The sequence below is a fragment of the Helicoverpa armigera genome, chromosome 19, assembly GCF_030705265.1.
Source record: "Helicoverpa armigera isolate CAAS_96S chromosome 19, ASM3070526v1, whole genome shotgun sequence".
NCBI classification, from domain to species: domain Eukaryota; kingdom Metazoa; phylum Arthropoda; class Insecta; order Lepidoptera; family Noctuidae; genus Helicoverpa; species Helicoverpa armigera.
The window spans coordinates 70,016-83,997 of NC_087138.1; the positions used below are offsets into that span (position 1 = coordinate 70,016).

Sequence of the window (13,982 nt, forward strand, 5' to 3'; positions counted from 1 at the left end):
TATAAAAAACACATTTTTGGTAAGTTAAAAATTATAAATGGCATGGTTAGTAACTAAAGTTTCAGCTGTTAAAACTATGCACTATAGTAAACAAAAATGAGTAATAAAAAGGAATGAATTGGATTAGTGAATAAATTATTGAGCGGTGAAATTGACTGAATGAGCAGTTACGTGCGTGCAGTAATAAATCTGAATTTGTCGGTATGAAATCTTATTCTGAGCAATTCTATAAATAATGAGGTGGTAACATAAAGTAGGAAATCAGTAGGTACTTTATAAAATTAAATGACTTTTGCTTTAACTGAAATCCGTCCTTCTTCTGGGTGGTTTTTAAAGTAAAAACCCAATTAATAAAATAACCTATTACATCCAAGGCAATTAAAAAAATAGGAGAAACGAAGTCAGTCAGATTATTATTGGGAGTCCGGAGAGATTTTGAAAACAATTGTTTTTGAAATCTGAATTTCTTGGCTCGGTGCAATGTTTTTTTTTTACTTGGCAAACGCTCACTAAACTAACGTAGTAGGTAGGTACAACGCCATCTGTCACTTTCTTAGAAACTATTTTTTTTTGTAATTTATAAAAGAAAACCTCCCATTCAAATGTAACCCGATATCTTTACTTTACTTATATACAAAGATAAAAGATTCGTTGGTTTGCTTGTTTGAACCGAATAGGCTCCAGAACTACCGAACCTGAACCGATTTGTATAATGTTTTAATGCTAGGAATCTACAGTATCTGCTCTGAGCATAGGATATATTTCATCCAGGTACGGGAAGAAGTTTCTCCGGGAAGCGAGTGAAAACGTTTGGAACAGCTATACCATTATTTCGCGCTAAAAAGTTTATCGGATTACATAAAGTATTTTTTTCACTTTATTTACGCTTTTACCTCAAAGTGAAAATATTTATTTCTGGATTGATGACTACCGATTGGGATTTGCTGAGCTGTTTAAAATACTTACTTATACTTTTGCGTATGGCAGAATATTTGTGATGAAAACTTTTCAACCAATTTCCCAAAAAGGAGGGACTCAATTGGTGGGGAACTTTTTTTATGTATGTCTGAACTACTCAAAGACGCCTGGGTTAAATTTTGCTAATTAAGAAAAACACTGGTCTAGTGTAATAACATGAGTATATTGTGAGTTCGGTGCGCAGGTCAGGTCTGCTTGTGCGAGGGCGCTGCCTCCTCCTCGGACTGCTCCTCCGACTCCGACTCCTCCGACTCGTCCGACTCCTCCGACTCGGAGTACGACGAGTAGTCGCCGCCCTCCACGCCCGCGTACCCTGCAACGTTGCACACACACTCGATGTTACCTTTCAACGGTTAAATAAATAATAAATGATTTTCTAAATTATAACATAAATAAAAAAAAACAAATTCAATAATTGTTACTTAATTCAATTAAACGTAACATTTAATTTAGTCTTCATTTTTGACACGTAGAATTGTTTTATTATAACGGTTCAATGCGGGAACTGAATGAGCAATTCTCAATTATTTATTGCTTATAGAGAGGTTAACGTGGAAGGGAAGGTCGAAGGAAAGAGAGGAAGGGGTCGTCCAAGATATAGCTACATCAAGCAAATTAAAGAAAAGGTGAAGGTTGTGACGTATAACGAAGTTCAGGAGTTGGCGCTAGATAGGTGTAAAAGTGAAGGAGCTGCACCGACAAGAGCTGGGCTCTTAACTTAATGATGTCATCATCCTCCTGCTGCGCCGATTGGGATCCCTTATCCCAATTTTATTTGGGGTCGGCGCAGCATGTTTTCTCCTTCCATACTCTTCTATCTTCCGTCATCTCACAAGTAACATTCTTTCTTAACATATCTACTTTCACACAATCCATTCATCGTTTCTTTGGTCTTCCTCTTCCACTATATCCGTCCACATTCATACTCATCATTTTCCTCACAACATGATTCCCATTCCTCCGCATCACATGCCCATACCATGACAGCCGGTTTCCACGCAGTTTTTCTGATACCGGCGCTACTTTCAAACTTCCTCTAATATACTCATTCCTCACTCTATCCATTCGCGTAACTCCACACATACCTCTTAACATTCTCATCTCTGCCGCATGTCTTTCATTCGTCGCTTTTGTGGGCCAGCACTCTGATCCATAGAAGACAGCAGGTCTGACCATACTCTTGTAAATTTTCACCCTAAGTTTAAGGGGAATACGAGGGTCACAAGTTGTTCCCGTTACCTGCCGTCATTTCATCCATCTTGCGTTAATTCTGTGCGTAACTGTCCGATCTATTTCGTCATCGCCCTGAATAAGCGAGCCGAGATACCGGAAATCGGAGCAGACAGGAAAAAGTGTGTTATCCAGCGCTATGGCTTCAGGTTTGGAGAGACCGCCGAAATCGCAGAACATGTATTCGGTCTTGGTTCTGCTGATTTTCAAGCCAACATTCTCCAGTCTCTGTTGCCAACTCCCCAATCTGGGACTGCCTGTACATCGCACGAACTAACTCCACAGACTTCCCAGGCACACCTTTCTCTTTCATGGTCCAACACACACCAAATTAATGATGATGAGAGAAGTTGTTGGTATATAGATCATTTAGTCACAATTATGGACCCTGTCGCGCATATAACAATTGTATGAGAGAGGAGGAAGAGCATTAAGTGTTTCATGTGATATATTCTATGTAATATTAGTTGGAAATTTTGAGTTTTTTTAGGTATTATTATGATGTATATGAATGTAGTGTGTACCTGCGTCGTTGGGCAGGTCGTCGTCGTCGTCGTCGGGCAGCGCGGCGCCCTGGCGGCCGTAGCGGTGCGAGCGCGTGGACATGCTGAGGTCGGCCGTGACGTGCGTGGGGTAGGCGCAGCGCGGACACGGCGGCGCCGCGCGCCGGTCCGTGCGCACGCCGCGCCGCCGCACGTGCTCCTCGCAGAAGCACGTCTTGCAGCGCAGGCACGAGTACTGCCCCAGCCGGTTGCACGACTGACCTGCGACACACCAGCCCCGCGGTCACTCGCACGCCACTCCGCACGCCGCGGGCACGTCGGCCGCTCGGCCCGCGATACTCACACTTGTATGTCTCGGACTCCAGCACCTGGCAGGAGGCCTGGTGCTCGAACTGGTCGTCCTCGCACAGGAAGCCCTGGCAGAAGCAGCAGCGGAACACGCGACCGCCGTGCTCCCATACGCCTGAACATTCCAAATACATACAGTAAATATCATCTGAAGTGTGTAGACGGCACTGGTGCAATGGGATGACAGACCTCTCTCGCACTCCAGGCAGACGGCGTCCATGAGCGGGCACGTGCAGGCGTGCGACGTGAGGCACTTGCGTCCGTGGCACACCCACGCCTCGCAGAAGTCACAGATGGCGCCCTGCACACAAATTGACTACTTCCAAAAACTATACCTACACGAATCTTATTAAACATAAACAGGTGACGTGATAACTACAACAAATCAAGTAAACACAAGTTTGACATACCAGATTCAATGCTCTGCACATCAACATTATCAAAGCTAAAAGTAGTTGCCTATTTGTTGTTCAGAGCTTCTAACTTAGCATAGTTGTAGAGTTATCGCACTTGGTTGGCAGTCAGTACTCACCACCATGGCCAGGCCGGTGGTGAACACGCCGGGGTGGCGCACCACGCAGTCTCCGGACTTCAGCATGCACTTCACCTTGCCGCAATGTGCACACGTCGGCAGCCGCTGCACAGCCTGGCAGAAGTAGCAGAATGCACGATTTTTCTGCTTCCTGTTAAGTGTAAAATTTTTATGTTCAATTGTTCATATATTATATCAGAGTCGCATACAATCTATGGCCCTCACAACCTCTGTGAGGCACGCCAAGCCCTTTTGATTTTCCTGTTTTTTTTGCAACAAAATAAATATTTGAGAGTATTTTAATTTGGCTTATGTTTAACAGCCCTTTCACACGGCAGTCCAGTTTTGCGGGACCGGCATTTTACTGTATCCTGCAAAACTGAACTACGTGTGAATACAGCGTCCGTTTTTGCAGGATTCCTGCTTTTTAATGGACGAACGATCCAGTATCAAGTGACAAAACCGAATCGCACAAATCGACGGGAACAGCATTTTGCAGGATCCTGCATGCGGTTTGCTCGTGTGAACACTAGCATATAATATCTTTTGCGATCAAACGGGATCCAGCAAAAAACGGTATCCTGCAAAAAACTGGACTGCCGTGTGAAAGGGCCGTAACTGATCACCAGATATAGTAACAAACAGCAGACAAAAATAGTAAATGATCACCAAAATGAAACTCGCATTTTAATGTAAAACTATCACCAAAGTTTTAACACTTTGCTATCCTATTAAAGTGAAATTACTCCAAAATAAATCATGCGTAAGCCAAAAATAGTAAATGATCACCAAAATTAAACCACCATTTTAAAGTAAGATTATAACCAAAGTTTTTAAATTCTGCTATCCTATTTAAGCAAAATGAGTCCAAATAAATCATTGTTAACCCAAAAGTAGTAAATGATCACCAAAAGTAGTAAATGATCATCAAAAAAGTTTTTACATCTTGCTATCCTGTTTAAGTAAACTGACTCCAAAAAAATAAGTTCGGCCTGATAAAATAAATGCAATAACATTATGGGGACCCTTTTCCTGCACTAGCGTGGAAAATTGTCTATTGCATGCCTCTAAACAGTGCGATGAGAGTGTGTTTTCGAGGGAGTGTATTGAGAAACACATTCTTCTTCTTCTTTCTCCTGCCCTGTTCCCAATTTTACTTGGCATCGGCGCAATATGTCATTTTCTTCCATTTTCCCCTGTCACTCGTCATACTGACACTCACGCATGCATTGCAAGCCGGACACATAACTTAATATGGCATCATAATACTTTATTTGGTAATAAGCCTACATTTTATGGCAATCACAGTGACTTATTTAGGCAAAAAGAATACATTAATTTGGTCGTCAAGAGTTGGTGATCATTTACTAAATTTGGTGGTCGAATACAATTTAAAGCGAAGCCGTGACTAAAATAGCTGGTACTATTACATTTTTAGACTTTATTTTTCTGGTGTTCAGTAGATATTTCTGGTTGCAAAACTTAGGGTATCAAAGCATTTTATGGTGGTCATTATATTTGTTCCCTTTTAATTTCTAATACCTTTAAGTTGAATTTTGAAAAGTTCTTAAAAGTTAAAGCACCTGATAATTTACTTTGAAAAAGAATTCTATTAATATAGTTTTAGTCACAATCTGCCAAGTAACACAACATAAAAATATGGAATTGCTCACATAATATTTTTGATACTTTTAACATAACATGTACTTAACATGACTGCTGACAAAATTAGAGCTTGCTCCTGTAACTTCTTCTTTTTTGGAGCCCAGAAAGGAACAATTTGACTATGTGAGTTCAATACAATAAAAACACACTAATAACATTTAGGCACACATTTAGTCTGGACTGCACTGTATTAGATAAAGCCCATTCCTTGCTGCCCTTAGGCCAAGGCCCTGCAGAGGAACACTACAAATGCTGATTATGAACAGTTTATTTCATGTTCCTATCTGTATATAATTGATCTAGTCTAAAACCAGTGTGAAGACACCATTGTGCCACCTCTCAGCAAGGACGGGTGAAGTGTTGTGTTGGTGTTTAACTGTTGTTAGTTGTTGTAGAGAGCTCCTCGTGCGACACGTGATGCCTCTTAAGAAGTTACAGATTAACGTGGCAAGGAGACAGCTCTGTACCGAGATAGTATCTGTACACAGTTCACATTGGCCGACCTGCGTACTACGTTAGCGCAGTGGCGTTACATTTACAAACACAAAAGAGGAGTTACTTCTGGCACTTGTCGCACTCCATGGGAACGTTGCACGGGTGCGCCGCTAGGTCCACATTCTCTCGCGCATTGCGAATCTCCTTCTGGCGCAATTTCTGTTTTTCCGCTTTCTTGCGCTGACCAGTCTTCTTTTTAGGCATTTTAATTGTATAACAACGTATTAAATATGAACAAAATGTTGTGATAAGTGGAAATGTTTAATTTCACTTTATAAGACATCAGCTGCTTTGATTGTAGAAAATGTGACGCTGACATCCCCGGTGGGTGACAGATGACATTGCAAACTACCACTATTACGTTCTAAAACGAAAGTTTTTGTTTTTCTCAAAACAACTTGTCCCGTCCGAAATCACTTATTTAACTCCTCGTACTTACAGGGCGTAGTACCTAGTCTTGTTTGACTGTAGTGAAGCTCAATCTTTAAGCGGTCTACGTACCAAAGCCGCTGACCCGACGGCACAGCCCGGCGGCCAATTTCTAGAATGAATAAGTCACGCAATTTTTATTATATCTAGCACCTTCCATTACATTAAGGAATGCAATAAAGTATTGAGTAATTTGTATGTATTTATTTAAAAATTGTCCCTTGCGGTAAATGTAGGTTACAAATGTTTCAAAACGAATTATATAAACCTACCAAATTGAAGTCGCATCTGTTTTCACGAGTAAACGAAAGAACAACCTTATTTTTAATTTATCTATGTAACAGTTGCGTACTTGTTCAGCTCCGAACACAGTAATCAAAACAAACATTATTATTCTCGTATCCCCTCGTGCCGCTTCGCGGGGAGTCATTCGTCGCTTGTTATAGTACCGTTGTTAGTTGATGTCTCTTGTCGGAGGTGCGCAGTTTGTTCAAGAGTTAAGAAGGAAGTCGCACACTACGCAGCTACTATGATATCTCCAGTCGACCTGGTATGTTGTTTGTTCTTTGTTAGAAATTAGTCTGTTAGGAACAGATCAATAATTCCGTGTTGCAAGTAAAGTCTGATCCAAATGTGTATTTAACGCAACAGCTTATAAATCCGGCTTAGTAAAAAAATACACAGGATGATTGTGCATTTTTAGACATGTAAATAATTTAAGGATCTTCTCAGATTTCGTGCAAGCTATCATACCATAGGTAAATAGACTTACCTATTTAAAAAGGCTTAAGTGCAGTTTCAATATAATTCCCCTCCCGGGACGATCGATGAAACACTGTTGATCTAAGTTAATTGATAGTTTGTGAATGATTCCCACATCTCTATTCAACATCCGTACTGTACTTAGATACCTATATCGATTGTGCATCAAAGTGTTCAAGTACATTCGTACAAGTATATGTACCTATACCTAGAGCCTATGTATGGTTGCATAGTCGACCTACATTGCCAGTCGGTGTAGCGCGCACTCGGCACTTGCGACTCGATGTCACCACTCGAGTCACACCGGAATGGCATAATATAATATTGAATTTATGTATATTTAATACATACCTACTTAAAATTCCAGTATCGCTTAAAAAGCTTGAAAAGATCGCGCGGCCGCCCGCGGTGACGAGAGTGGCCGCGCAACTCGCACGTCTTGATGTCGCTGCCATTCCGGTGTGACATGACCCTTAGTGCTGCGTTAGGTGTCCTCATATAGATTTGCAAGTGTCACAAAAATCGCTAAGAGATGAGGCGGGTGTTATCGCGTTGGATCTTCCCGGTCCGAACCTACTCTTGTTCGCAGTAGGTAGTCGCAACTCCATTGCAATCATGTTAGAATCATGTTTCCAGCGGTTTCATGGGTACCGCAGAGAAATAATGCCAGAAGAATAATAGCTTATCATAACATAGGTACTCAATACTCAATTCTTTATTAGCATTCCATATGTTATAACAGGGCCCCGATTCTCCTAAGTTAATAATGTCAAAATCTAATTGAAATCGAATCGCAATATGATCGTAATAGCAGTTTTAACCATATCGGGCATTCTGCTACTAATAAAAGACCAATCGTATTCGATTGACATTTGATTGGTGTGCGATTGGTCTGCTATTTTGATGATTTTGGTATATACGGTAGTTTGCTGTACAATCATTTTGCAATCGTAAATCATTTGCAGACAAAATGATTCATTATTGAATGACAGAAAAGGATAAAAACGTTTATTTCAAAGAAAAAATAGCGGAATGCCACATACGCTTCAATAGTAATCGAGTCGGGATTGGATCTCAGTCGAATCGAGTCGAACGTCAATCGAAGGTCACTTAAGTAAAATTAGGAGAATCGGGCCCCAGGTGGTACATACAGATTAGTGACAATATGGACCATATAGGGCACAGCTTAAAGAAGGGTACATTATGGGTACCTGCGCAAAATACGCATCGAGTACGCAGGATCGTTAAAAATAAATTATAATAATAATATTATCGTCGTTATCGATAGTTCAAAGTAAATAATTAGCGTCGTAGGTATGTCTGTCTAATCTAAACTCGTAATGCGATGCATCAGCACTACGCCAATGAGATGCCAATAAAACACTACTCCATCACAACACGTTGTTTGTACCGTTTAGCTACCGTCCAATTCGGCAGGCAGTCGTTATCACCTGGCAAAGTATTTATCGGCCAAGTGTAGTGTAGTCGCAAGTTCACTCAATGTCAAGACAAAGTAGGTACCACCTAAGTGGTAAGACAAAGACCAAACTACGCACTTACTGTTTGTTATAAAGTAGTAGCTTATGTACCTGCGTAATACTTGTTTACTAGCAAATAGGTAGAGCAGTGCACCTTTCTGAAATAGGAATGAAGCTCTGATGGTCGACTGGTGGCGGTATGACCACCACGCACTACCAAGTGGGGATATTAAAAGGCTTGCTCTGATATGGACACCAATAAAAATATTGTAGAGTGCGCTTACCAACACGCATGCGCAGTGCGGTGAGTATAGTAGCTGCGGCAGTGTGTGACGATGGTATTGTGTTGTCAGGCGCGGCGGGTGAGCGCGGGCGGGCGGCTGGTGCCGTTCTTCAAGTGCGTGTGCGTGTACTTCGTGTCGCTGGGCGCGGGCGGCGGCGCGCCGGGCCCCGCGGCCGCGGCCGCCAAGTGCGCGCCCGTGCTGTGCCTGCTGCTGTGCGTGCTGCGCCGCGTGGCCGCGCTGCCGCGCCACAAGTACGCCCTGACCTACCCCACGACACGTGCACTATCGCACATTACCCATCATATCAACAAGCAAACTTCCTTCACGATACCTGCCGTAGATAACATAACAGAGCTCATTTCATACTGGTCGATATCTACAAGATTACATTATATGTTATATTTCTTTAGCCATAGCGTTACAAGTCGTACCTAGGAATATTTAACTAAGCTAGAGAGCAAATAAAACGGACCATGCTAATATAAACAACTAGTCGTGCCACTATCGATTTCTACATTCTCATGATTTAATGGCAGTTCCACGCGGTTTCACCCGCGTACTTTCCCCATACCCGGATAAAACTTAGCGCATGTTACTGCGTGTAGCTTCCTTAAGGTGCTCTTTATAATATTAGTAGATATAAGATTAGTATAGATTTATTCTGCGTTTCCGTTTTGAGTCCTCCAACTAACAATTTAACAAAAGTTCACGCTCGCTGCACTTGTTACTTCACAGTGTTTTTTTTTGTATTTGTTTTGGCACTTTTGGGCCCAACACTCAAATTAATCACAGCTTGCAGACTTTATTTCGTTTTATATTCTTTTTTTGCTAATTTCACTTCACTTTTGAACCCAGCATAAAGTTCACAGTTTATTTTTTCAGTTCACAGTTTGTTTCTTCTTCTTCTTCATTTAGTTAGAGTTTACTTTTGGAGTCCTCAAAAAATCGCAAATATTCGCGCTCGCGACTACTCTTTACATTGCAGTGGTTTTTATAACTTCTTAACTTGCGTTAATGCTATGTTTTATGCGTATGGTTTGTATAGGAAGTATTTTCACGCGACGCGGATGAAATCACGGGTGACTAGTAGTTATTATTATAATGATTAAAATGAATACACACAAGTGAGTGAATCAGTATTGATGATGGAGTGTGTGGTATCGCAGGGGGTGGTACGCGCGGCGCGTGGCGGCGGGGCTGGCGCTGTCGGCGCTGGGCGACGCGCTGCTGGTGTGGCCGGCGCAGCTGGCGGGCGGCATGGGCGCGTTCGGCGCGGCGCACGTGGCGTACCTGTGCGCCTTCGCGCGCGCGCCGGCGGGGTCGCGAGGCGCGGGCGCGGCGCTGCTGGCGGCGGCCGCGGCCAGCGCGCTGCTGCTGGCGCCGCCGGCTGCGCGCGCCGGCCGCGGGCTACGCGCTGCTGCTGGCGGGCATGGCGTGGCGCGGCGCGGCGGCGGGCGGCGCGGCGCGGGCGGGCGCGCTGCTGTTCGCGCTGTCGGACGCGCTGCTGGGCTACGGGCTGTGGGGCGGCGCGCTGCCGTGCCAGCAGCTGCTCGTCATGTCCACCTACTACCTGGCGCAGCTGGGCATCGCGCTCAGCGCGCTCGACGACGCCCACTGAGCCCGTACACTCTTCCTTTAGCTCATAAGCGTATATACTTACATATAAGTTAGTTAGGTATATGTTTAGAACCTAGATATTTTGTGACCCTATTAGCGTACTTCATGGTGGTAATATATTTTGTAGTTCGTTTACACGAGTCGAGCCGTGTGGGCCCCCGCATGCGCATCTGACGAGTCGGGTGCCGTCAGTCTGTGATATAATGTACTTTTACGAGAGAAGTGTTGTGTGAAATATGAAGAGTGTGTGTGAGTGGCGGGACGTAGACTACAACAAGACTGAGTCCGAGGCGCTCCGGTGGCGCGGGAGCGGCTCCAGGGTGTTGATACTTGTACATTCCTGCAGGTAGTGTTAGGCAGAGGCCACACGTGTCACTAACACGACGGTGTGTCAGCCACCGCGCCTCAACTGTGTTCTAAACTATTCCAATAGAATACGTTGTTCGTTTGTACTATCTACATACAATCGGATCCAGCATCAAGTATTGTATCGCTGAGCCACGTCATTGCACGGATAATGTCACACAGATAGTGTATTTAGTGGCGACACACCACGCTGACACTTATTGACTATCAACACGATGAATATCAATTATGTAATATTATATTAAATGTTATACATTTATGACCGGTAGTTATTATATTTTTATTATTGTATAGATATAACAAGTGTCAGGTCACGGAGAAGTGACTTTAAAAATAAATAATAATAACTGAAATTTGTGTTATCAGTGGTTTTAAAACAAGCTTTTATTTATGTTACAAAAATATGTATATTATAATATAGTGGATAAACTTAACTAAGCGTGTTGTGAGGGCGGCGGGCGGCGGGCGGCTACTCGCGGCGCAGGTTGTCGAGGCGGGCCTGCAGCTCGGCGTCGGCGTCGGGCGGCGCGGGGCCGGAGCCGCCCGCCACCGCCACCGGCGCCGCCGCGCCCGGCGTCCGCGCTGCAACACACGCAAGCGTCGAGCTCTACACCGTACTCAAGCAACCCCTCCACAAGGCATCTTCCTTCACGAGATGTTGCTTGCCATCTGTTTTACTCCATGCATGATACCCTTGATGCATATGCTTCAAAATAATACAACACCCTGCATCCAAACCTCGATTAATAATTGTCTCGCTGAATTCACGCTAAGTACATATTTTTCCAAACATTTCACGCCACTTACCTAAGCATGGTAAAATTTTTAGTGTTATTAAACTGACTAAAAAACATCCCAGCACTAGTATCTACTGATCCGTGGCAGCCACATGTGGAATCCGTCAGGTTGCACAGGTGCCTAATGTGGAATAAGTCATCTAATGATATAATTGATCTCTATTGGTAATGGTCGAATTTCTATATTACCCAAATCTGTTTTATATAAATACTTGTATTTTTGGCGAAAAAAGGCCAAGGTTAGTAGTGTCATACTTTGAGTACTATGGGTGCTTGAGCCGAGACCTGTGATCCCCGTATTCCGTGAGGCAGAAATACTGGAGAGTGTGGTACCTCGCGCTGACTGACCTGCGACGGAGAGCGAGCCGGTGGCCTGCGGCAGGCCCGACAGCGTGTCGTTGAGCTGCAGCCCCAGCTCGTCCAGGATCTGCGACACCACCTGGTCGCTGCACAAGTACAAGCTCACGTCAATCGTCACTCCATAGGTACAATTATGAACGACAGTTCCTTAGCTTAGCACATAGTGCCTATACATCTGTTATAAATATTATACATTTTCGATGTTTTGAACGTTGACATTTTACCCGTGTCCAGTAGGTATTTGAACAAAAGGTATTAGAGAACATACAAAGGAGAGGGCATGAGTGGCGGGACACTGACCTCTCCTCCTCGTCGTCGTCTGCCGCCATGGCCTCGTCGATAGAGTCGCTCATCATCTCCTCCTTCATGTCCATTATTTCCGACTGCTTCTCGAACTCCTGCAAGCAAGCGGGCGGTGAGCGGCGCGGGGCGGGGTGGGGCGGGGTGGGGCGAGGGGCCTACCTGCAGGATCTTCTGTATCTGCGGCATGTTGAGCTGGCGGTTCATGGTGGCCATGGCGCGCGTGACGCCGCGCATGGCCTGCGCCATGGTGTTCTGCGACTTGAGCGTCTGGATCTTGAGCGACACGGCCTGGATGTTCGCCTTCATCAGCATGAACTTGCGCACGTACCGCCGCGTGCGCACTAGATCCTTTGCCATTATTTTAACAGCATCCTGTGCACAAAATCACAAATTACATTCCTAGGCGCAATTACTACTATTGTCAATGTGAAAGCTTGTGATTTTGAATGTTTCAATGGTTGTTGTCGGACACAAAATTTTTATCCTGATATAAGAAAAAGGACCCAACACCATTCGACGCGAATGCGTGAAGCGCCTGTTTATCATGTGATTTAGGTGAAAGATTTTCAAGTAACTACATGTAGCCTTAGGATTGATGTAAGTTGCATCACGAGTAGGAGGGCTTATAAACAAGTGTTATTCTGATGATTCAGTAAGATAATTTGAATCCAATAAAACATAACGTTAAGTGTTCACTAATTAGTTGGGACGGACCATCTGTCCTTCTTTGGCCAGCTTTTTGATGTCATTGATGACTTTCTTCTCCTGCTGCTCCATCTTCATCCGCTCCCTGTCCAGGTCCCGCATGGCCTTGTTGAGTGCTCGCTGGTTCTTGCGCAGCATCTCCTCCGGAGTCATCCGGTGACCAAACAACCACTCCATTGTGGTGCTGTGTTTGCTACACAAATATTATTACTTGTACAACATCCTTTCAAAACGCTTCATTTTTACAGAGAACACATGTCAACTCACAAACAGATTTCACCTGTCTACTGCTCCGATATGAAGCCATTACCTTACAATGCCTATTAATTTGCATTGCTGTATGCAGTTCTATACAAATGATAGTGAATATAAACTACTATGTCTTTCCAAGTTGATATGTGTACCCAGCCCTAAGTATGACATATGTTGGTATGATAAATTACTAGTTAGACAAAGTTTAACTTTTTCCTATGCTAGCTATTACTAATAAACACGACTTTATTGTTGTTGGTATCATGTGCCATTCTTCATTCTTGTAGCATCAATTTCTTAATACAAGGTCTGCCCCTGAGGTAAACATTAACCGATATTAAGTAAATAGCTCCACAATTCTTGTTTAATAAAGGTTACAGCACTCATCACATAATAAACTGCTAGTACATAAACAATTTAGCATTGCAATTATTTAATTAATTTGGGCTTATTTAAATGGATGAAGTGCTACTGTTTTACACGATGGATACCAGTTACATGATTATAGGAGCAATACCTTTTTATTTAAATACAAGAACGTCCAGATATTTGAAGTGATGATTCACCATCCCCTAGTTAAAAGTTGAGGTCACCGATTTATTCTAAACTCTTCATAAATCAATTGGTCACTTATCACTGACTAAAGCACCATAAATATTAACTTAATTAGTAAATGCATTTACACGGGAACTACGCTCCAAAATATTGTTTACATGAAAGATATTCAGAAATACAATACATTTATATTTTTGATTAAATAGCTCTTTATAGATCAGTTCAGAAATCTAATGAGAAATCTGATCACAACCAAATCAAATATGTCAGTGTCACAATCACAATTCAGTGTCAAAGTCATGTGTGAAAGTGACATTTATTAT

At 43.2% G+C, this 13,982-nt stretch overlaps 3 protein-coding genes across 6 annotated transcripts; 1 reads left to right on the forward strand and 2 right to left on the reverse strand.

The window, feature by feature from the left end:
- Nucleotides 1-1,122: 1,122 nt before the first annotated feature.
- Nucleotides 1,123-8,843, reverse strand: LOC110380398 (zinc finger protein 330 homolog). Of its 3 annotated transcripts, none has more exons than XM_049841567.2 (7): nucleotides 8,705-8,843; nucleotides 6,253-6,292; nucleotides 3,592-3,742; nucleotides 3,249-3,360; nucleotides 3,055-3,174; nucleotides 2,733-2,972; nucleotides 1,123-1,291 (listed from the first exon to the last, which is right to left on the reverse strand). In XM_049841567.2, the coding sequence occupies exons 1-7, from the start codon at nucleotides 8,712-8,714 to the stop codon at nucleotides 1,164-1,166; spliced, it is 801 nt and encodes a 266-aa protein (XP_049697524.1). In that variant the 5' UTR covers nucleotides 8,715-8,843; the 3' UTR covers nucleotides 1,123-1,163. The 3 variants fall into 3 exon arrangements, with proteins under 3 accessions (XP_049697524.1, XP_049697523.1, XP_021196039.1); XM_049841566.2 differs by lacking the exon at nucleotides 8,705-8,843 and adding an exon at nucleotides 6,453-6,581; XM_021340364.3 differs by lacking the exons at nucleotides 6,253-6,292; nucleotides 8,705-8,843 and adding an exon at nucleotides 5,816-6,168.
- LOC110380384 (lysoplasmalogenase TMEM86B) lies at nucleotides 6,596-11,040 on the forward strand. The gene is given in 5 exon segments (XM_049841572.2): nucleotides 6,596-6,730; nucleotides 8,774-8,955; nucleotides 9,871-10,089; nucleotides 10,091-10,310; nucleotides 10,312-11,040. Coding segments are annotated over 5 exon segments (681 nt in total). The 5' UTR covers nucleotides 6,596-6,709; the 3' UTR covers nucleotides 10,351-11,040.
- On the reverse strand, nucleotides 11,041-13,925 carry LOC110380400 (charged multivesicular body protein 2a). Of its 2 annotated transcripts, none has more exons than XM_021340369.3 (6): nucleotides 13,622-13,925; nucleotides 12,862-13,045; nucleotides 12,307-12,519; nucleotides 12,145-12,242; nucleotides 11,833-11,930; nucleotides 11,041-11,269 (listed from the first exon to the last, which is right to left on the reverse strand). In XM_021340369.3, the coding sequence occupies exons 2-6, from the start codon at nucleotides 13,027-13,029 to the stop codon at nucleotides 11,157-11,159; spliced, it is 690 nt and encodes a 229-aa protein (XP_021196044.1). In that variant the 5' UTR covers nucleotides 13,030-13,045; nucleotides 13,622-13,925; the 3' UTR covers nucleotides 11,041-11,156. The 2 variants fall into 2 exon arrangements, with proteins under 2 accessions (XP_021196044.1, XP_049697528.1); XM_049841571.1 differs by lacking the exon at nucleotides 11,041-11,269 and adding an exon at nucleotides 11,574-11,605 and having other exon boundaries at nucleotides 13,622-13,924.
- Nucleotides 13,926-13,982: the final 57 nt, after the last annotated feature.

Excerpts from the sequence above, each read along its gene's own strand:
- LOC110380400 (XM_021340369.3), bottom strand. The coding sequence starts at position 13,029 with ATGGAGTGGTTGTTTGGTCACCGGATGACTCCGGAGGAGATGCTGCGC. Across the intron at positions 11,931-12,144 it reads GACGACGACGAGGAGGAGAG|CGACCAGGTGGTGTCGCAGA; the intron begins GTCAGTGTCCCG and ends GTACTTGTGCAG. Across the intron at positions 11,270-11,832 it reads CGGCTCGCTCTCCGTCGCAG|CGCGGACGCCGGGCGCGGCG; the intron begins GTCAGTCAGCGC and ends CGTGTGTTGCAG.
- LOC110380398 (XM_021340364.3), bottom strand. The coding sequence starts at position 5,955 with ATGCCTAAAAAGAAGACTGGTCAGCGCAAGAAAGCGGAAAAACAGAAA. Across the intron at positions 3,743-5,815 it reads GAGTGCGACAAGTGCCAGAA|GAAGCAGAAAAATCGTGCAT; the intron begins GTAACTCCTCTT and ends TACACTTAACAG. Across the intron at positions 1,292-2,732 it reads CGACCTGCCCAACGACGCAG|GGTACGCGGGCGTGGAGGGC; the intron begins GTACACACTACA and ends GCAACGTTGCAG.